Source organism: Kogia breviceps, chromosome 18 (genome assembly GCF_026419965.1).
Source record: "Kogia breviceps isolate mKogBre1 chromosome 18, mKogBre1 haplotype 1, whole genome shotgun sequence".
Classification (NCBI taxonomy): Eukaryota; Metazoa; Chordata; class Mammalia; order Artiodactyla; family Physeteridae; genus Kogia; species Kogia breviceps.
This window is the reverse complement of record NC_081327.1, coordinates 53,590,243-53,611,775: the sequence shown is the minus strand read 5'-3', so window position 1 is coordinate 53,611,775 and position 21,533 is coordinate 53,590,243. Positions and strand designations below refer to the sequence as shown.

Genomic DNA, 21,533 nt, shown 5'->3' with positions numbered 1-21,533 from the left:
GATGAGGCTGCCAGAAGAAAAGCAGAAGGTAGTGGGGAGTAGAAAGACAACGAACTCAGCTTTGACTGCGCTAAGAGCCCGTCAAATTCAGTGCACCCACACGGAAGTGCTCAGAGCTTGGGAGACATGCCAGGGCTGACTTAGCGATTAGGGAGTTGTCAATGTAGATGCTTTTGAAACCTTTCTAGCAAATTAGGTTGCCCAGGTGAAAGTGCAGAATGGCAAAGGGGTGGGCACCTTAGGAAACCCCAAAGAGCAGAATAAAAGTTTAAAAAGCAGGTGACAGTTTCTGAAAGACAAAGGGAGATGAACTGGAGGAGGCAATGATCAAGAATTCAATGTGTTATGACGTACAAAAGGATAAGGAGTAAAGAGAAGCAATGGGATTTTGCAAGGATGGTATTACTGGCGACTTGTTTGTTTGTTTAACATCTTTATTGGAGAATAATTGCTTTACAATGGTGTGTTAGTTTCTGCTGTATAACAAAGTGAATCAGCTGTATGTATACATATATCCCCATATCCCCTCCCTCTTGCGTCTCCCTCCCACCCTCCCTATCCCACCCCTCTAGGTGGTCACAGAGCACCGAGCTGATCTCCCCGTGCTATGGGGCTGCTTCCCCCTAGCCATCTATTTTACCTTTGGTCGTGTATACATGTCCATACTACTGTCTCACTTCGTCCCAGCTTCCCCTTCCCACCCCACCATGTCCTCAAGTCCATTCTCTACGTCTGTGTTCTTATTCCTGTCCGGTCCCTAGATTCGTAAGAACCTTTTTTTTTTTTTTTTTTTGATGCCATATATATGTGTTAGCATACGGTATTTGTTTTTCTCTTTCTGACTTAATTCACTCTGTCTGACAGACTCTAGGTCCATCCACCTCACTACAAATAACTCAATTTCATTTCTTTTTATGGCTGAGTAATATTCCATTGTATATATGTGTCACATCTTCTTTATCCATTCATCTGTCAATGGACACTTAAGTTGCTTCCATGTCCTGGCTATTGTAAATAGTGCTGCAATGAACATTTTGGTACATGACTCTTTATGAATTATGGTTTTCTCAGGGTATATGCCCAGTAGTGGGATTGCTGGGTCATATGGTAGTTCTATTTGTAGTTTTTTAAGGAACCTCCATACTGATCTCGATAGTGGCTGTATCAGTTTACATTCCCACCAACAGTGCAAGAGGGTTCCCTTTTCTCCACACCTTCTCCAGCATTTGTTGTTTGTAGATTTTTTGATGATGGTCATTTTGACTAGTGTGAGGTGATATCTCATTGTGGTTTTGATTTGCATTTCTCTAATGGTTACTGATGTTGAGCATCCTTTCATGTGTTTGTTGGCAAACTGTATATCTTCTTTGGAGAAATGTCTATTTAGGTCTTCTGCCCATTTCTGGATTGGGTTGTTCATTTTTTTGATACTGACTGGTGACTTATTTGAGAGTGGTTTCCATTAATGGGGAAGAAACAAGCTTGAAGGAAGCTGATCAGTGGTTCATGAAGCATGAGAACAGATACTCTTAAAAATTTTTTTAATTTTAATTTTTAATTGAAGTATAGTTGATTTACAATGTTGTATTAATTTCTGCTGTACAGCAAAGTGACTCAGTTATACATATGTATACATTCTTTTTCATATTCTTTTCCATTGTGGTTTATCACAGGATTTTGAACACGGTTCCCTCCCTGTGCTGTACAGTGGGACCTTGTTGATTATCCATTCTGTATAGTTTGCATCTGCTCACCCCAAACTCCCACTCCTTCTCTTCCCCACACCCCCACCCCTGGCAACCACAAGCCTGTTCTCTATGTCTCTGCATCTGGAGAACAGATACTCTTTAGTGGGGCTGGTGGAAATATTTTTAAATAGATTAACACCCAAAGACAGTTCTAGAGTTGACATTCAAATAGGTATCTGCTAAAATAGGAACACAAATGTAATTAATCATCAGAAGGATGGCTATTTCTAATGGTGGCAGACCATCAACTTTTGTTAGCGTAAGAACTCAAAGAAAATGCATAATTACTTTGAAGCTGGTTTTTCACTGTCAGCTTTAAAGTCACTTGGTTGAATTTCTGTACTGAAAAAATATTTTTCTCTTTTTATGGAACTAATTGAATATCTCAGGGGAATCCATTATAATTTTTTCACTCTGAATATAATATGAGGTCATTTGGTACAGTGGATGAGAAGGCATTATGAGTACCTGAAATATGGTCCTAAGAATCGGCCTTTCGTGAACTTAATTATACTACAGTCTTCAGTTCCCCATGTGTTATTCCCAGGCCAGGCTGGTGATGTCTTTTTCTGAAGTCAAGTAAAATGAGCCTGTTTTTCTTTTGTTGAGAAGGTAAAGACTTGATTCGCAAAATCCTCAGGGAAAGCCTCTCCCAGTTGATATGCACAGCATGGAAAAAAAACCACCATCCAAAACTGAAATGCGATTCAATATGTAATGGTTCCTCATGAGCCCTTTGGCTCCAGTAGTTCCGGGGGCCCAGGAAATACTGGAGCTTCTAGGTATTCCCTGGCACTCAGGAAAAATCCCACGGCCCTCCTCTCCCCCTTTCCACCAGCAACCCCAAGCTCCCAAGGGCCCACTCCTGCTCCCAAGGGATATGCAACTAGGCCTGCGCTTGCTCCTCCCGGCAGCTCGTCAGAGGAACCCAGGGTCACATTCTCAGAGGACACATGAAGGCTCAGAGAAAGTCCCACCTCACAACCTGTGGAGGGACTGCTCGTCTCTGCAAGGGCTTCTGTCTTCAGAGTGTCAGGAGAGGGAAGGGTCCTGAGAGATGAACCACTCCTGTCAGTGGGTCTTAAACTGAATGGGAGGTGGGTTCCCCTTTGGGAATCTGATGAAGGTCACGGTCCTGCCTCCAGGCAAATGCACGTCTGTTCATACCGAGGGGTCCACAGTCACTGGGAGTACGGGAAGTGCAGCCTGGGCTCTGAGCACGTTCAGAGCCGCTGATCTAAAACACCCTGGATTTAGTTGTTGTGAGGCTGAGGTCAGAGAGTTTGAGGATGGGCTCAGATTAACTCTGTGAGTCTCAGGCCTCCTTCTCTAGAGCAAGGGTTAGCCTTTGCTTTCTATGTCCGAACTTGCACTGTGTAGCTTGATTCTTACAGGCTCTCCTTTCAACTATGAAAGCAAACTAAAATTCCTAAACCATGATTTGAGGTTATTATTAGTATTATTTTTTGTATCTTTTTCTTATGAGCTACTTTTTATTGTGGTAATATATATAACATTTATCATTTTAACCATTTAAAAAATTAATTAATTAATTAATTTTTGGTTGCACTGGGTCTTCTCCAGTTGCAGTGAGCGGGGGCTTCTCTTGTTGCGGAGCACGGGCTCTAGGCATGTGGGCTCAGTAGTTGTGGCCGGCAGGCTCTAGAGCGCAGGCTCAGTAGTTGTGGTGCACAGGCTTAGTTGCTCCGCAGCATGTGGGATCTTCCCAGACCAGGGCTCGAACCCGTGTTCTCTGCATTGGCAGGCGGATTCTTAACCACTGTGCCACCAGGGACGTCCCCATTTTACCCATTTTTAAGTGTACAGTTCAATGGCATTAAGTACATTCCCACTGTGCAACCATCACCACTATCCATCTCGAGAACTGTTTCATCTTCCCCACCGGAAACTCTGTCCCCGTTAGACGACAACTCTCTCTTCCTCCCCACAGCCTTCAAATCTTGGTGGGCCATTCACTTTGTTTCAAGCTTTCATGCTGCCAAACAATGGCTTGACATGGGTGAGACGTTCACCATTTTCTTTCCTGGATCTGAATGAGTAAATCTGCTCCATCAAGAGGTCTGTGCCTTGAAGACCACAGAGATGCTCTGACATCATGAAGCTGTGCTCGGGGCCACTGCTGGTCCCATTTCTGGATTCGTCGTTCCCACTCGGCACTGACAGCTTGCAATACCTCACACATTGATCAGGACAGGAACACATGGATCCTGCGGCTTGATTTTGAACCAAGACAGCTTAACTTGTACTTCTTCACTTTGGTGGTGATATCTTCCTCATGAGACGGTCGAGTTGGTGTCCTGTGCTCAGTGCCAGCTGTCCTGGCCAGTCCCTCAGTCTGGTTGGTTCAGCATTTGATGCTTGGACTCTTGTGTTCTAGGTTTATTTGGGGGCTGAGCTGTGCGTTTTCTAAGAGAAGCAGGATCATGTAACTAATGAAAGTGAGGATTTATGGAGAGAAGTTGAACCCCTGCTGTTAATCAGAGTAAGAAAAGTTCAAGCAAACCAGAGAGGTTGCTGTTTTGAGCCCGTGGCATTCTCCCTTCCAATTTTCCGTCATTTTTTCAGAAGAGGAAACTGGGGCTCAGAAAGATTAAGTAACTTGCCCAAGGCTCTGTAGCACTGGTGGTGTGTCACCTGTTTGAGGGCTGTGGCCTATAAGACACAGTGTTCCCATGCCATGCACACTTTGGGAGCTCTAGCAAGGGAGTGGAATGATTGGTGATTGTAGCACAACCCACCATCTGCACTAGACTCATCTGTGGAGCTCAAAGTTTAGGTATTTTGCTGCTTGTGGCTGGCATCAAATCAAGCATTGGTAGAAAGGGTAAAAAACAATCTCTGTGCTTTTGTTACTTAAGTGACCAACAATACATTGCTTTTTGTGGAAGGTGGGAGGAGCTAAGGCCTGTACCCAAGGAAACATGTCACACGTGGGTCTCCTGGCACTGCTTTGATGCTGTGGGTGGATGTAATGAGAAACAGGGCCAAATTTTTTTTTTTTTTTTTTTAATTATGGGAATGTTATTTTATTCAGAACCCTGACCAAACAGGATTTCCACTTAGCCAAAAAAACACTGAAATCTTCTGGTATGTTCCATTATTCAGAAGATATATATATATATACATATATACACATATATATATATACATATATACATATATATACACATACACACATATATATATGATATGCATGATGTAACAGACAAAAACAGTGTGATTCTAATTAAAAGATATATATGATTTGGAAAAAGATTGGAAAGAAATATATCAAAATCTAAATAATGATTATCTCTCCAGGTAATTAACATTAAAATAATACTTTTCTCTTTTCAATCTCCTTTAATAATAACCATGATTACCGTAATAATCAGTAACAGAATGTAAACTCAAAAGTTATACAGGGATTTAAAAATATTTTTTTCCAATTCCTCTTTCTTTTATTTGTTTTTACAACGAATTGATATTTAGTAAATTCACAGAGTTCTGCAACTACCACCACCATCTAATTTTAGAACATTTCCATCACCCCAAAAAGAAACCTTGGGCCCATTTGTACTAACTCTTCATACCTACTTCGAGTACTAGGCAACAACTAATCTACTTTCTTTTTCTATAGATTTGTGTTTTCTGGACATTTCCACAAATGACATCATACAACATGGCCTTTTGTGTCTGGCTTCTTTCACTTAGCATGATGTTTCTGAGGTTCATCCATGTCATAGCAAGAATCAGTACTTCACTCCTTTTTATAGCTGAATAATATTCCATCCAGCTGATGGACCACATTTTGTTTATCCATTCACTAGTTAATGGACATTTGGGTTGTTTCTACTTTCTGTCTGTTACGAATAATGCTGCTATGAACATGTGCATACAAAGGACCAGACTTTCACATGCTACAATGTCCCTAGACTAGTAAGACAAGACCCCAGTGCACCTCCTCAAGAGAGTCCCCTGAAAACAGGGACCCTGGTCTTTCCACATTTGGCTGGGCTGGCTTCATATGCAGAGAAGGTTGAATCTCAGCAAGAACTTTCAGAAGCTGGCTCTGAGAAGTGACGGAAGGCAGTAAATTTTTCTAGTCAATGGGCCTAGAGGCGTGTGGCATGTGTCTTATTGGGACTCATGAATTTTCTGTGGGGAACAGTGTGCACAGTCAGGATGCCTGCTTGAAGAATAAAATGCAGAAGAGAAAGTGAGAGGCGGGAAAGACAGGCAGTTCATTTCTGAGCGCCACGGGCTCTGAGCATCAGGACTGCTCTCCGTCATCATCCTATTGTAATAGGTACCTGGTACCTACCTGCCTGGTAGATTTGTGTGTGTGTGGTGAAGGAAAATGCAGTGTTTATCATAAATTGCCACACAAGGAGAATGGGTGGCTCATGCTCTTAAAGCCTAAACTCCCCCGGTTGAGTTTTGAATTAATTTAGGTTGATTTGAAAAAGCTAAGGATGTGTTGCTCTTTCCATGCATGTAATCATATGTGTTTATATTTCCATTCGTTTCCTTCTATTCTGAGAAGGTGTCCTCCTTTCCCCCACCTAGGGCAGAAACAAGGGTGTGTGGGGGATGGGGTCTGTGGAGCCGGGGCTCAGAGTAGGGAGTCCACACCAGGAACAAGGAGGGAGACCTCAGCTGGGTGCCCCAGGAAAACCTGAGGCCTAAACTCTGGGAGGGAAATCAGGAGGAGGGGCCACAGTTCAGATGTGGCCCCTGACTGAAGGCTGGGCACCCCTGCTAGATTCTGAGGCTTGTCTGTCAGGGCGGAATGCTTGGGTGGGGCAAGCTACTGGCCCCGAGTTCCTTCCGCATTTCTGGGCATCTGCTGAACCTTTGCTAAGCAGCTGTGAGCAAATAAATGTCACACTTCTTATTTCATGTGAAAAGGGCTCTAAGCTCTCTACCTTAGCTCAGAAACGGGAGTGAACCAGGGTTCTTCTCTGTATGGTCCCCCTTCGTATTGCTTAGTTCACCCTGTGTTCTATTTACTATGGTTTTGCAGGATCAGTATTTTACAGATCTTTTTTCTTTTTTGGGGGCATGTGCCCTGTAAGCCAAGAATCTTGTCGCATTTTAATTCATAAGCATTTTTTATTGCTTTGTTGATAGAGATCTTACCCATCTCATTTTATATTTTGAAAACATTTAACAGTAAACCAACCAAAAACCCGGTAGAAAATAGATTTGCAAACTACAGTGCCAGGTTTCCACGGGTGACACTCGATGTAGAGCTGAGGCAATTATTCACATAATTCAGACTCAAAAATTCTTTTGGAGGAGAAATAATCTGAAACCTGAACTGTTGAAAAAAAAATTCCATCTTTTGGCTTTTTTTGTTTCCGTTTTACAGACTTTAAAGAAAAGGCCAAAGTAGGGGAATAGTTGATTTGGAGACCATGTTTAAACATGACAGTTTTATTTTATTCATTCAGCCAATGATTATTTATTGGGGCTCTGCCCTGTGTCTTACTGGATATGCACAAAAATCAACCGTACAGCATGCCTGTTCTTGAAATGTTAGCAGTGTGGCAGGAACAGATATGTAAACAGATGCAGAACAGCACTTTAAGTGCGGGAAGAGACGTGAGGATAAAATGTCACAGGAGCTTGTGGCATGGAATAATTAACTGTCTGGGGACAGTTCCAAAGGCTCCATGAAGATATGGCTTAGAAGTGAGAATACTTTGTGTAGCTGGAGAAGGTTGTTCTAGACAGAGGGAATCGTGTGGCTATTTTGTGGGAATAAGTTTTCGTAGACTCTTAAGCAGAATGCTGGCTTTGATAAGAGCAGGGGATGCTGGAGGCAGGGAAAGTGAGAGCTGGACTGGGAGCGATGGGGCAGGAGCCTCAGTGGGGATGGGGTTCCAGCGTGGGGACCGTGCAGGTGGTGATGCTATGACCAAGCTGGGGAAGAGGGAACAGCAAGGAGTACAAGCCAAGAGACCCCTTGGCAGGATGAACTGAGCCGGCGTAGATGGGCACCGCAGACCGTATTTTAATGCCCAAGCCAGCTTTTTTCCCCAATAACGTTTGAAAACATTATGTTTAAGATGGTTGCTTTGGCTGGTCAACATGGAAATGTCCTGTCAGGTAGATGAAGGGTGGCTTAAGTCTCCCCATTCAGACAGAAGCAATCCCCATGAATTGATGCCCATGTCGAAGGCAGCATTTTCTGGCTAATTCTCTGATTTAGAGCTCTACCCTGAGTGGAGAGCTCTGCAGCCCATCCCTTCTCTAGAAAAATGCTCAGACCACCACAAGGGTGGTCGTCAGATGGCATGTCATAGTTTGCTTCAGACATTGATGATTCTGCAATGATTAAGTTTAGAAAAATCAGTCCATAACTCAGCTCAAGTGGGTTGGCTTAAATATTTAACTTTTACAATATTAAAGTCCTTACAAAGCACCAAACTGGCTTAATTGGGTTGCCATCATTAACTAATGGCTCGATTTTATCCAAACTAGCATCTTTTCAGTAGAATTAATCTAAATGATTTTACTACATCCCCTAAGCAGTCTTGGTTGATCTACACAAAGAGGCATCTCTTTGAAGTTCAGATCCCTGTCACCCCCAGTTTGGGGGCCGTTGTTATCCTGTCGTTTAGTGGTCATTTCACTATGGGGCCGAATAACTTTTTTTCTCTTTTAATCAATTTAAAAGTATTTTGCACAATATTTCAACTTAGAATCAGCTTGTGTTATCAGAACGTCTATTATATACGAGACTGAGGGAAAAGACAGGTTAGGACCTGACATATCTTAGCTTATGAAAAATCATTATCTTAAGTCTATTCCATTTTAATTTTACAGCTATTATGCTTGGTTCTCTATCTGGGTCTTCTTGGTAACCCACAGCACATTTTTCACCGACAGACTCAAACATACTTTATACAAGTTGCTAAGTTATGAAAACATGCTGCTGAATTTAGCGATAATTGGGCTTATTTTTATGCTATCATTCCCTTATTCTTTTGAGTGAAAATAGATGGGGATGTGACACTTGATAATCACATAAAGGCTTCTTATGGATGCTAGAGACACCAAGCCTTAGAAAGAAAGAGGGATAATTTTTTTCTTTTTTCTTTAAACTCTCTGCATAGCCTGGGTGCTGGGAGCAAGGGCACTTGTACTTCCTGAAGCAAAATATCTGTCTTTGGCATTTGGAGTCACAATTTAGAACTTCTCTGAGGGCATAAAAGCCATTCAATAACAATCATGGAACGCTGAGCCCTGCACGATTTCAGAACGGGAGGAGGAGTGAAAGACGAGGTCACAGGTGAGGAGGAGGCAGGAAGGCCAGCCCGATAGAGTCCTGAGCAGAAGGCAGTAAGCCGAGAAGCACCAGCCGGCCTCGCCTCTCTGCCCATGACAATCTCCAGGGGGATGCCAGAACTCTTACAAGAAACTGCTTGTGGCAGTTTTCGGCCCACATAAGACAGTGAGACTAACACTTGACCTTTCTGGCGATTATCTGAGCAGCAACGATAATCACACTGAGATCTGCCCGCTGCTAATTGCTGCTGCTTTGGTCCCCTGTCAGCACATCCCCAAAGGGATGCCACCTGACTGCATTCCTGAATGTCGTCTCTCCATCTTGGTATTTTCCTTAACAGTCATTATTTTTTTTCCCCCTCTCTTAACACATGCCAGAAATTCTGTGTTCGTTAAGTCTTTAATGAAGGAGCTTCTGTACTCTGAAGGCACTAATCTGGACCACATAAGGTAAGTGATGATATTTGTTTCTAAAGGTAAACTGCTCGCCAACATGGAAGGTCACACTGTGTTGATCTGTAGGATGAAAGGCTTTACTGTGCCAATCATTCAACCACAGCCATTTCTGCTTTAGCAAAACAAGAACATTTCGCTTATAATAAAACAATGTTGTTAGGTAATTTATAGCTCATTAAAACTGATAACAGTTTCCAAAAAGTGCCTTGTACATCCTTGAGTGTCCTGTGGGTTACAACCTAGCCTCCATCTGTAAGGAGTGATTAGTGTCTTTCCCTCCCCGAATCATCCATAACCCGCGCATTATCAATTATTGTGAAGCGCGATTCTGGAATCTATATAGACTTGCTTTGGGGCCCCACAAGCAAACAGGTCCAAAGAACTTTAAATTTCTATTAACTCAGAACAGATTTCCAGCCCTGTATCTGACTATCTTTTTACATTCCTCCATTCTGATATCAGTTTCTAGTCTCTAAGAGGTACCTAAAAAGTATATTCTCTTTCTGTGCTGCCTTACCATCATTCTGAACTGAATAAGAAGAGCCGTGTGTAGGAGTTATGATGGGGTCACTTCGCTTTTTGCCAAGTGTTACAGGGACTGCAGAGCGCATGCTTCACCTTGTTCTCTCTGCAGACATCCTGTCATTCACCTCTCCTGGCAGTTTCGCCCCCCGCCCCCGCCCCCCCCAGCAGCCGGGGATTGTCCTACCTTAGAATGACAAGACGCTGAGAGTCTAGCTTTAGGGTAACAGATACTTAGAGAGCACATGAACGGTCACAGCCTCTTGGGGAAGGCACAGAGGACCAGGGACATGCTCTCTGTGTAGCCATATATATATTTTTTCTTAAGTTGTATTGAAATATAGAAACTTTCATGTTTCCACAAATACACAGCTTGAAGAAATTTCACAATCTGAACACACCCATGTAGTCAGCCCAGTATATACAAGATCAAGAAACTCCTCCACAGTTCCTTAAAACGCTAAAAATAGAACTATTGTATGATTCTGCAATCCCACTCCTGGGCATATATCTGGAGGAAACCATAATTGGAAAAGACACATGGCACCCCAATGTTCACTGCAGCACTATTTACAGTGGCCAGGACATGGAAGCAACCTAAGTGTCCATCAACAGATGAGTGGATAAAGAAGATGTGGCACATATTTACAATGGAGTATTACTCAGCCATAAAAAGGAATGAAATAATGCCATTTGCAGCAACATGGATGGACCAAGAGATTATCATACTAAATGAAGTCAGACAGAGAAAGACAAACTTTATATGATATAATTCATATGTGGAATCTAATTTTAAAAAATGACACAAATGAATTTATTTGCAAAACAGAAAGAGGCTTACAGATATCGAAAATAAACTTATGGTTACGAAAGGGGAATGCAAGGGGAGGGATAAATGAGGAGTTCGGGATTAACAGATGGACACTATCATATATGAAACACATAAACAACAAGGACTTACTATATAACACAGGGAACTACAGTTAATATTTTGAAAAGACCTATAAGGGAAAAGAATCTGAAAAAGAATATATATCTTCTTTTATAGCTATATATATAGTTATTTACAACATTGTATATCAACTATACTTCAGTTTAAAAACAGAGCCCTTCCACAACGTAATCTGGAAGCATGGATTAGTTTCGCCTGTTTGACCTTCATATAAATGGAATCATTCCATATGTGATCTTCTGCTTCAGCCTTCTTTTTCCTCACTGTTATGTTTGCAAGATTCATTCACGTTGCTGTGAATAGCTGCACATCATTCATTCTCAGCGCTGTATAGACCCAATTGCGTGACTGTTCCACCATTTATTTATTCTACTCTTGTTGGGCATTTGGATACTTTCCAGTTTTGAACTATCATGAATAGTGCTGTTATTTACATTCTGGCATAGGGGTTCTGGTGAACAGATACACACTTTCCGTTGGATGTACAGCTAGGCACGTAATTCCTGGATCACAGGGGATGCGTGTGTTCACCCTTAGTTGACACTTGCAGTTTCCAGAGTGGTTGTACCAGTTTACTCTTCTCGCAGCTGGATATGAGAGTTCTAATGATTTCATATCCTTGCCAACACTTGGCGTTTTCCATCTTTTCAGTTCAGTCATTTTGAAGGTGTGCTGAGTATTGAATTTCATTGCATTTCCTTGATCAATTTGTATTTTGGTTTATATTTGGATAGTTTAATTTTTATTTCCTTGATGAATGAAGTTGAGCATCTCTTCATATGTTTATTGGCATTTGTATATCCTCTGTTGTGAATACCTGTTCAAGTCCCTTACCCGTTCCTCTTTGAGTGGTATCTTTCGCATATAGATTGTAGGATTCCTTTATAATATAAATACCTCCTACTTTGTGGGTTATCTTTTTACATTCTTGATGGTATAATCTGATGAACTGAAGTTCTTAATTTTAATATAATCTATCATTTTTTCCCTTTTGTCGTTAGTACTTTTGTGTCTTGTTTAAAAAAACTTTGCCTATGCCAAGGACATCAATATGCTCTAATATGTTTTTCTCTAAAAGATGTATTATTTTACCTTCCATATTTTGACCTGTAACATATTTAGAATTGGTTATTATATACGGTATAAGAGAGGGGTCAGAATAATTCTTTTCATATGTGTGTCCCATTAACCCAGTACTATTTATTGAAAAGACTTTCTCATCTGCACTACCATGTTGTCCTTGTCATAATCAGGGACTGTATATGTGTGGATCTGTTTCTGAACTCTCTATTTCATTGGTCAGTTTTTTCTATCTTTGAGCAAACACCACACAGTTTGAATTATTATAGTTTTCTATTTTTAAAAAAATATTATTTATTTATTTATTTATTATTTTTGGCTGTGTTGGGTCTTTGTTGTTCCGTGCGGGGTTTCTCTAGTTGAGGCAACCGGGGGCTGCTCTTTGTTGCGGTGCCCGGGCTTCTCATTGCAGTGGCTTCTCTTGTTGTGGAGCAGGGGCTCTAGGAGTGTGGGCTTCAGGAGTTGTGGCGTATGAGCTTAGTTCCTCCGTAGCATGTGGGATCTTCCCGGACCGGGGCTTGAACCCGTGTCCCCTGCACTGGCAGGCGGATTCTTAACCACTGCAGCACCAGGGAAGTCCCTGAATTATTATAGTTTTCTAATAGGTCTGGATATATGGTAGTGTCAGTCTTCCAACTTATTCTTCAAGATTTCCTTGGCTATTTTTAGCTCCTTGTATTTCCATATGAATTTTATAATCTGTTTCTTCCCCTTCTTCTCAAAACAAAAACCTGGGATATTGCTTGCTATTGCATTGAATCCTTTAGGTCCATTTGGAGAGAACTGACATTTTAATAGCATTGAGTCTCCTAATCCATGGATATGGTATAGGTCTCTATTTACACAGGATTAAATACTCTTAGAAGTGTTTTGTAGTTTTCAGTATAGTCTTTGTGCTGTGTCCTCATGTGGTGAAGGAAGTCTCTGGGATCTCCTCTATAAGGGAATTGATCCCATTCATGAAGGCGTCCATCCCCATGGACCTCCCAAAGGCCCTACCTCCAAATGCCAGCACACTGGGGATTGATTTCAGCATGTGAATTTTGCGGGGACACAAACGTTCAGTCTATAGCATCAGCCATCCCATCCTCCAATCCCTCATGCCTTCAAAATCTGGCAAATGTCTTAAAGAGAGAATGGTTGTGTGTTTAAGGTAGGTTTGCTTGCTTTGTTGGGTCTTTGTTTCAGTGAGACCCCAGGAGATTTTATTCTGCCCTTTAAAAGGCATTTATCTATAACCGTGTGCTTAAGAGCCCTCAAGTTTTCACTCTGTCACACCAGCCACATGACCGTTACAAGTGTTTCTCATTTATTTCTTTCCATCCTGGGCCCTGCCTGGGTCAGGCCTGATCCTCACCCAGAATCTAAAATAGCCCCAGAGAGAAAATTATGGCTGGTGGCCCCACACTCTTTTTAGAATGGTTCTTTATTCTTTCCTATTTTAGTCTTTAGTTGAGTTAGGCTTCATTGCTTTTACAGCTCTCTGATACCTTTACAATGAAGATTTTTGTAATCTATCCAGATTTTTCTAGTTTTTGCAGTGGGGACATTGGTCTACTACATCCTATCATAAAGTTCCCACGGCCATATATTTTATTGACATTTTTGGGCATAAATTCCTGAGTGACTCCTTGTTTGGAGAAAATCAATTTATTTTGCTATAGCTTCCCTCGTGTTGTATGACAAGAATTCCTTATTCTTTCATTCCATCAAATACATTGAATTTCTATAAAATTAATAAAATCAAATGCTTACTTTGTATAACATTGAGCCATCAGTTTGTACTATTAACTTTGATCTAACAGCACTTACTGTTGGTTTTTCCTGGTTAACCATAATATCTAGAGTTAAATTTTCAGTGAGTGACAAAAACGAGCCTTTAAACAAAAGTTACTCTGATTTATGAGGTCTCTGAAAATTTATTCTCTTTTTGCTCTAAGTCTTTTGGGCCTTATTCAAGATTATCATCTCTAATGATGGTTCTATATATAGTAATGCCAACTTGTTTTTTATTTATCATTCCATCTTCAGGGACATTTCTATACTTTGGAAACATCTGTGACATCCGATTTGAATTTCCTTGTCTGATATTAGTATTAACAGAGTTAGATAAGAAATAGATTTCAAACTGCATTATTTCTTGAGGACCATTCTCGCCTATATTCTTTCCTGTCTATAACCCCATTGGGGTGGGGCTGACATTTATTGAACATTTAATATTGCTTTTGATGGAGAGCGTAGAGGGCACAGCACTTCATTGTCTCACGACAACCTCGTAAGTAGAAATTATCTTCCTCATTTTGTAGCAGTATTATAGAAACTGAGCCTCAGAATCTATAACCAGCTTGCCCAGTCACACCTGGAGAGAAGAATCCTGTTTCTGGCAAAAATTAAAGTGTATTTCATTTCTAGTTTTTTGGATGAATAATTGCATAAAATATTTTATAAGGCAATGATAACTAAACTATTTGCTGGGTTTCAAACTTCCTTCATGGTGTTCTTAGCTGAGAATTTTCTCTACAAGTACAGATACTTTTATGTAGTATAGAACACTGAAATCATTACTTTAGCTGATCTATAACTGATACTTTTTGTTTGAAATTCTTGGCTTTTTGTCCTCCACTGTTGATGCCCTTAGCACTCCTGTCTAGACCTATTCCTTCTACAAAACTTATCTGTTCTGAGGGTGACAATCTCTTGCATTGTGACTCCCTGAGTAAAGCCTCCTGGCCTCTACTTCAGGCCCACGTTGCAGTGTCTCATGGGATCATCTCAACACCCACCCCATAAAGACAACATGGGAACAATCCTCTGAAACCAGTTCCATTTCTATTAATGGACTAGATTTCTCACTAGAAGTCTTCGTATTACCTTTCTCTCTTTCATGTTGAGTATGGGTTGTTTTCAAAGCCTTGTTTTTTCCATCCAGATGTTTTCTAGATTCATCCTTTCTAGTTTGTTTCTGTTGCCAACAGGCATACCTTGACCCCTCCAACTAAGATACCTGCTATGTCTTACAATATTTCCCAGCTCCAGGCTCACTCCACACAAACGACTTCCACTGCTTCTCTTACCTTGATTTCTGCACAGCTTTCTAATACCTCCTTGCCTCATGTCTCATCATGATCTGATTCATTTTCTACACTTCCACGGGGGTTAACTTTCTAAAGTACAGCGTTTATTCTCGAGGAGTTTGATAACCAAATCAAACTCCTTGGCATAGCATATGGAGCGTTTCATGATCTATTTTATGATCTATTCCACATATACATGAGTGCCTGCTCTAAGTCAGGCATTGTGATAGGAGCTGGGCATTCCACATAAGACCTAGTAACCTTATCTCTGTAAATATGGAGCCACCAGTAATGCGGACCAGTGCTTAAGTGTCTCACATAGCCACCTTCCTTCAGACTTCTAGCAGAATGCCTTCCCTTTTCTCAACCTATCCTTCATCACTCGGTTTAGAGATCCCCTCAACCAAGAGGCTCCCCATGACCACCTCTGAGGCTGGATTAGGGGCTCCTCTGGGCTTGGTTCCAGTAGGACAGCTGTGACAGTGCGCTGCCACCTTCTGTTTGCTGGCCTAACTTGCCAAGTAACTCATTAGCTCGCTGAGCACAAGGACAGTGTATTATTCGCTGTTGAGTCTCCAGGACCAAGCACAGTGTCTGGTCCAGCTCTCTGCTGATGAATGTCCATGTGCTATTTCATCATGTCAGTTTCCTCCTCAAGAACTTACAGGATTCTTTGGGTGCCTGCTCTATCAGATGACTTGCCCGGATTTTGAGATGTCTTGAAGATATGACTTTTCCATATACATCCAAATAGGTTTCTACATATTTACTCACAGTGGATGTAACCCTTCTCTTTCCTTTTCTTATCTCCCATGCCACACTCCCTTTTAATTTTGGCTCCTCTGCTCTATGCCCTCAGGCACCCCGACCTCCTGATCCTGCCATTTATCCAAATCCTGTCTTTCAAGGCCAGACTCAAAGGTTGACTTCACTGTGAAACCCGCTCTGCCTACTGGGTGCCACACTGAGCACTCACTTCTTAGACACGCGCTCTCCTACTGGGTTTTGTGTAAGTACCCAGCCTCCGAGAATTCCTAGTTCACCCGTTGTTGGGTAATGAAGGCACATATAAAGAACCCTATAAAAATATTCATTTTCATATACATATAGGACTCAAAATCGAATCTTCAGCTATGAACAGCTGACTTTTAGGAATTACAGGGAGAGCAAAACTTCGTGTGTGATTGACACAGTAGACATCTTAGCTTAACATACCCGGAAACCGACTCTGATTCCCCCCACCTCAGCCAAAGGCAAATCCTGTTAGCTCTGTGTCTGAAATATATAGAGTATCTCCAGATACTCTATATCTGAAGGGGTCCAGAATCGGACCCCTTCTCATCCCCTACTCTATTATCGGTCCAAGCCACCATCTTTCCTAGGTTGCCCTCAGCGTCCTAAGAGGTGTCCCTACTTCTGTCCTTGTCTCCTACGTCGGATCTCAACAGAGCAGCAGAAAGACCATGGCACTTTGAAGTCTACTCAGAACTTGGCTTCGGCACCCCATTTCCACATCAAGTAGAAGCCGAGGGTTGTAGGGAGGCCCATGCGGCCCTGCATCCCCAGCCCCTTCGTGTACTGCTGCCCTCTCTGCTCCAGCCCCCAGCCTCCTTGTTCTTCCCTTAGACTGCTTCAGGGCCCCATCCCCACTTTCTCCATGTTTTTACTCAATGTCACTTCCTCAGTGAGCCTCTCAGGGCTGTCTGGTTCAAACTGCAGCATCCTTTCATTTGCTATCTCTTTTTCCTGTTTCATACATAAATAGTATACTTTCTTTCTTTTCTGAATAGTACGTATTTTACTCAATTTCCTTCCGTTCTCCATGACTGTGTCAGCTGCATGAGGACAGTGATTTTTGTTTGTTCATGACTGTATCCCCATGTCTGGAACAGAGTCTGAGTTGTGGATATTGCATTATTAGATTTTGAACGAACAGCAATTGTTCTGCGCTTATGAAGCTACCAGCTGAGGGGACCTGATATCAGTCTTTCCGTGGTGCATATCATAAAAGGAAAAAAGCTGAGGGAACAATTCAATTGTCAGGGTCGGTGATGTCCTCTGGGACTTCCTTTCAACTTGCATTGGGCAAAAAAACCCTCCTTGTAGATGAGAACATGACACCAAGGTGAAGGACACCAGTGTGGCTTCCTAGCCTGGGAGCCTACTTGAGACGGAGCACACTGAGCTCACTACTCTGACCCCTAACTACACGAAGCCCCAGGAATGCCAGGACTCACGTGTGTTTACACACTTGCTTTCCCTGCCTCCCCACATTTAATTCTTCCCAAGCACACCTTTAGGTATATCAGAAGAAATGTAAAAATGTAAAAATATATTTATTACTGAAAAGTATTCACTTATTGGCATTTAAAAAATTACTCACCACTGTCAGTTGCCAGGAAGAGGGCAGTGTACACGCTGTTATGGACGAACGGGGACTCGCGGTCCAGCACAGCAGTGGTGTCAACAGTCCCGTTGATGGGGTTGATATTCAGCCAGCCTGCTGGGTCCTTGTAAACAGAATACCTGAAAAAAAAAAAATCCCCAAACGACATCAGATTACATTCAAAATAGATTCAAGAAATGTTCAAGGAGTACTGGGCACAAGCTCCCAGGTTAGCTGCCAGATAATTCTTAATACAAATCCAAAAACATCATTATAGCACAGTTGTTCATTCAGAAAGTAACGACTGACCATTAACTCTGGGCCTTTTCTGTTTTAAATATTTTGTACATGCACCTCCTCCTTTATTCCTCATAACAAGCCTGGGAGGAAGGAGCTCTTATTTGCCCAGCTCTCACAGAGGCAGAGTTCATAGCCTGTCTCCTGAGTCCAAGTCCAGTTTTGTTTTTTTGGTTTTTTTTGCTTTTACACCTTGGATGCATCTGGTATGAAGACCAGGCAGGAGAAGCACTGTCATGAAGGTACAGGCAAGGCACTTGGACGCGTGGAGGAAGAAGTAATTATCTCTGATGGAGGGTAACCCTGGGGTCCTCACAGAGGATGATGCAGTATCTGAACTAAGACAGAAGGAATGGGGGGATGTTGTCAGAGAATGAGAGGACAGACACATCAGGAAAAGAGAAGAATATGAATTAACATATGGAACACAGATATCACTAAAAATGTAAGTTCCACAAGAGCAAGGATATCTGTTCACTGTCATGACCCCAGCTCCTAGAACATTACTTAGCACATGTACAACACTCAATAGACAGTTGCTGAGTCAATGTTTAGGGACCAGAAGGTAAATGGTCATGGTTGGAAAATAGCTTCTCTAGGGGAAACTGAAAGAAAACGAATTTGGAGAGACGAATTATAAAGAACCTGAACCACTGTAGTACGGGGTTTGGATTCTGGATGATGGAAACCATCAAAGAATTTTAAAATGTTCCTCTTATTTTTGAGGTTGTTGTAAGAGTTAATACATGCTCATTGTAAGAAGTTCAAACAATATAAATGTACGTTAAGAAAGAAATCAAAGTCTTATGTATCAGGGAGACTGACTGAGCACGCCCCTGATTTCTTTGAACTGGGTGGCGTGGTATACGTGGGACTGTCCCAGTGCCACCTTGCTAGTGCTCCAGCCACGTTAGTACTTAAGCCAGAAAGATGCTTGTTGGTGTTTTTGCCATTCCCTACCCACCAATGTTTGGAATCCAGGTCCCTGAAGAGACATGACAACTGTTAGTTCATCAGTCTTACACAGATGCCTGAAGTTGACCATCTCTGCCTTATACTGACAGCTTTGGTTCCAAAAACGTTTAAAACTGGATTTAACCAACAAGATGGAAAATCTCCAAACGAAGAGTTTGGGGCAGATTACCATCCTAGTCTTCACAGTGGAAAAGGTGTCCACGTCCTAATCTCAGGAACCTGTGATGTTACCCTACATGGTAAAAACTTTGCAGGTCTAATTAAGTTAAGGATCTTGAGATGGGGAGATTTTTTTGGATTATTGGGAGAGGAAGGGGTTAAATGACAACCACAGGTGTCCTTATTGGAGGGAAACAGAGATTTGAGACACACAGAAGAGAAGGCCATGTGACCATAGAGGCAGAGAGTGGAGTGATGCAGCCACTTGAAGCTGCAAGAGATAAGGAAGCGTTCTCCCCTAGGGCCTTTAGAGGGAGGATGGCCCTGCTGACACCTTGATTTTGGCCCAGTGAGACAGATTTTGGACTTCTGGCCTCCAGAAGAATAAATTTCTAGCCAAGAAGTTTGCAGTAATTTGTTACAGTGGCAATAGGAAATTAACACAGTAGATATAATATCCCCACTTACGGATAAGGAAACTAAGGCACAAACCACACAGATCATAGGATTTCTTTTCAAGGCATGAGACGGGTGTCTCATGCCTTGAAAAGAAATCCCAAATCCCCAAAAGTCTGGACATGGGCCCAGGTGGTCCGACCCCCCATGCTAAGCCACTTTTCAGCAGAATATACGCCCTGAATTTTGAGAAAAAGTTAGCGCTGACGATAGAATCAGGGCTCCTCTAAGTGTAATGGGTCTGATTATTCATGTGAGACCAAGGGGCCGTCCACAAATGTGTGGCCAAGGACACAGGGACCAACCAAGGTTCCTCGTCCCTGACTTGAGGTCATCTTGGACGGTTGCAGCGTGACTGTCTCCTGAGGGAGGCTGTGGTCACTGAAAGGAGGGGTGGTCAGCTGGTCCTTGAGAACGGGACCGAGGACTAAGAAACATGGGGTAGCATACAAGGAGCCTCCAGGAGCCTCTGGTTGCAACTCAGCTGCCTCACAACAGGCAGCACTGCAGTCGTGTCCCAGCCTCACCACCAGCGAGGGAGACCCTCCACTGGCTCCCAGGCTCTGCTGCAGCCTCAGCACCAACCCCCGGACGTCTCTGGGCTTCTCAGAGGCACTGACAGACCCCTCTGACACAGAATTCTCATTTTAATTCATAGACAGGCACTCCGATTTATTTCAGCCGCTTGGGAACTTGAGTCACATGAACAGACCCAAGCATCTCTGTGCACACCCATCAAATTCAGGTTTTATACTGAGAGCAGACGGGCCAGACCTGGGACTGCAGACCACCACCAGGAAGAGGACCCTGCAAATGCTTCCTGGAAGGCATCGGATCCAGTCTTCAGTATGACAGCCTCAGGGGCACAGCATCTGTTACCGAAGGCACGTCCGTGTGCCCGATGCCGAGTGAGGCCAAACAATACCAAACCGTCGGAGTCTGGAGCAGAGAAAGGTTTACTGCAGGGCCAGGCAAGGAGACGGGTGTCTCATGCCTTGAAAAGAAATCCAAAATCCCCAAAAGCTTTCAGTGAAGCCCTTTGACAGGAAAGGTGAGGGAGGGGCGTGCTTAGTTGTTGCAGACTTCTTGGTGTCGGATCCTTCGTTCCTGAGGTCAGGTCACCGGCAGGTCACGGTGTTCCTGTAAACCTCCACCAAATCAAATGTTACTCTCCGTCTGACAAGAAAGAGCAAGGTCCCAAGGCTCAACTTCCGCCCTCTGAGGTCCAGGCCCTGGCTGAGAGGAGGGGGTCCCCGCGGGGGCCAGTTCCCCTGCCCAGGAGCCTTTGTCCAGCACCCAGGCTGGGTCCTCCCGCCAGTGCCCAGGCCCGGCTGGCAGCGCCCTCAGGGCCAGGTCCCCAGACCCCGCCCAGCCGTCATCACTGAGCGAGCCAGGCACCCAGGACCCCGCCGGCCCTCAGGCTTTTCATTTAACCTGGAGAGAACCATTTGTATGGGATCAACAGCAGTACACGTTGCAGCAAATACCAACCAGGTGAATTCCCAGCTCGCGACTATCGCCCTGCTTTGAGAAGAGCCCCAAACACAGAGGCGGACCTGAAGTAATGATGTGCACTGTCCTCGCAACTTAACCCTGACCTCTGGCCACCTCCTACGGGGAGACAACTGATCTACCAACGGAGAGACTGAACGGAGAGACTGAAGCTGGTTGAAGCTGGTACCTTAATGGCAGTGTCCGTCTACTGCCGTTGCTGAGGCCTCCATGGACCTCGACCCACGGACACCGCCGTTGCCATTAGGTCGCGGAGGTGGGGATGCGGGAGGGCTTTGCAGGTTCTTCAAGGCCTGGGCCCGGCCAGTGGGCAGCCGTGGTGAGGGCTCTGGAGCTCTGCGGGACACAGCCCCTAGCTCACCCGCCGCCCCCGGGGACAAGGCCGTGACGCTGAAGACCACCGCGACGGCGACTGTTGGCGGAGTGAGACCTCTAACCGCCCCGCGAAGAGTCTCGCGCTAGGTCTCGCGATAAGGACCGCGTGGCCGCTCCTCCCCTATGACACATCCATTTAATAAAATAGTATCAACACAGCAGCATGCAACGCCCAACTGAGCATTTACTAGGCGCCAGGTGCTGTTCTAAGAGCTTCCTGTTTCTACTTTGTCAGCCTTCACACC

The 21,533-nt window shown here is 43.4% G+C and overlaps 1 protein-coding gene across 2 annotated transcripts in view; it reads right to left on the bottom strand.

Moving 5' to 3' along the window:
* The window catches only part of CDH13 (cadherin 13), a 1,008,956-nt gene that overhangs the window by 16,180 nt on the left and 971,243 nt on the right, over positions 1–21,533 (bottom strand). For both annotated transcript variants that reach the window (XM_059045502.2, XM_067020415.1), the window contains exon 11: positions 17,512–17,654. In XM_059045502.2, the coding sequence (XP_058901485.1) occupies positions 17,512–17,654 (143 nt within the window). The remainder of the gene's footprint in view (positions 1–17,511; positions 17,655–21,533) is intronic.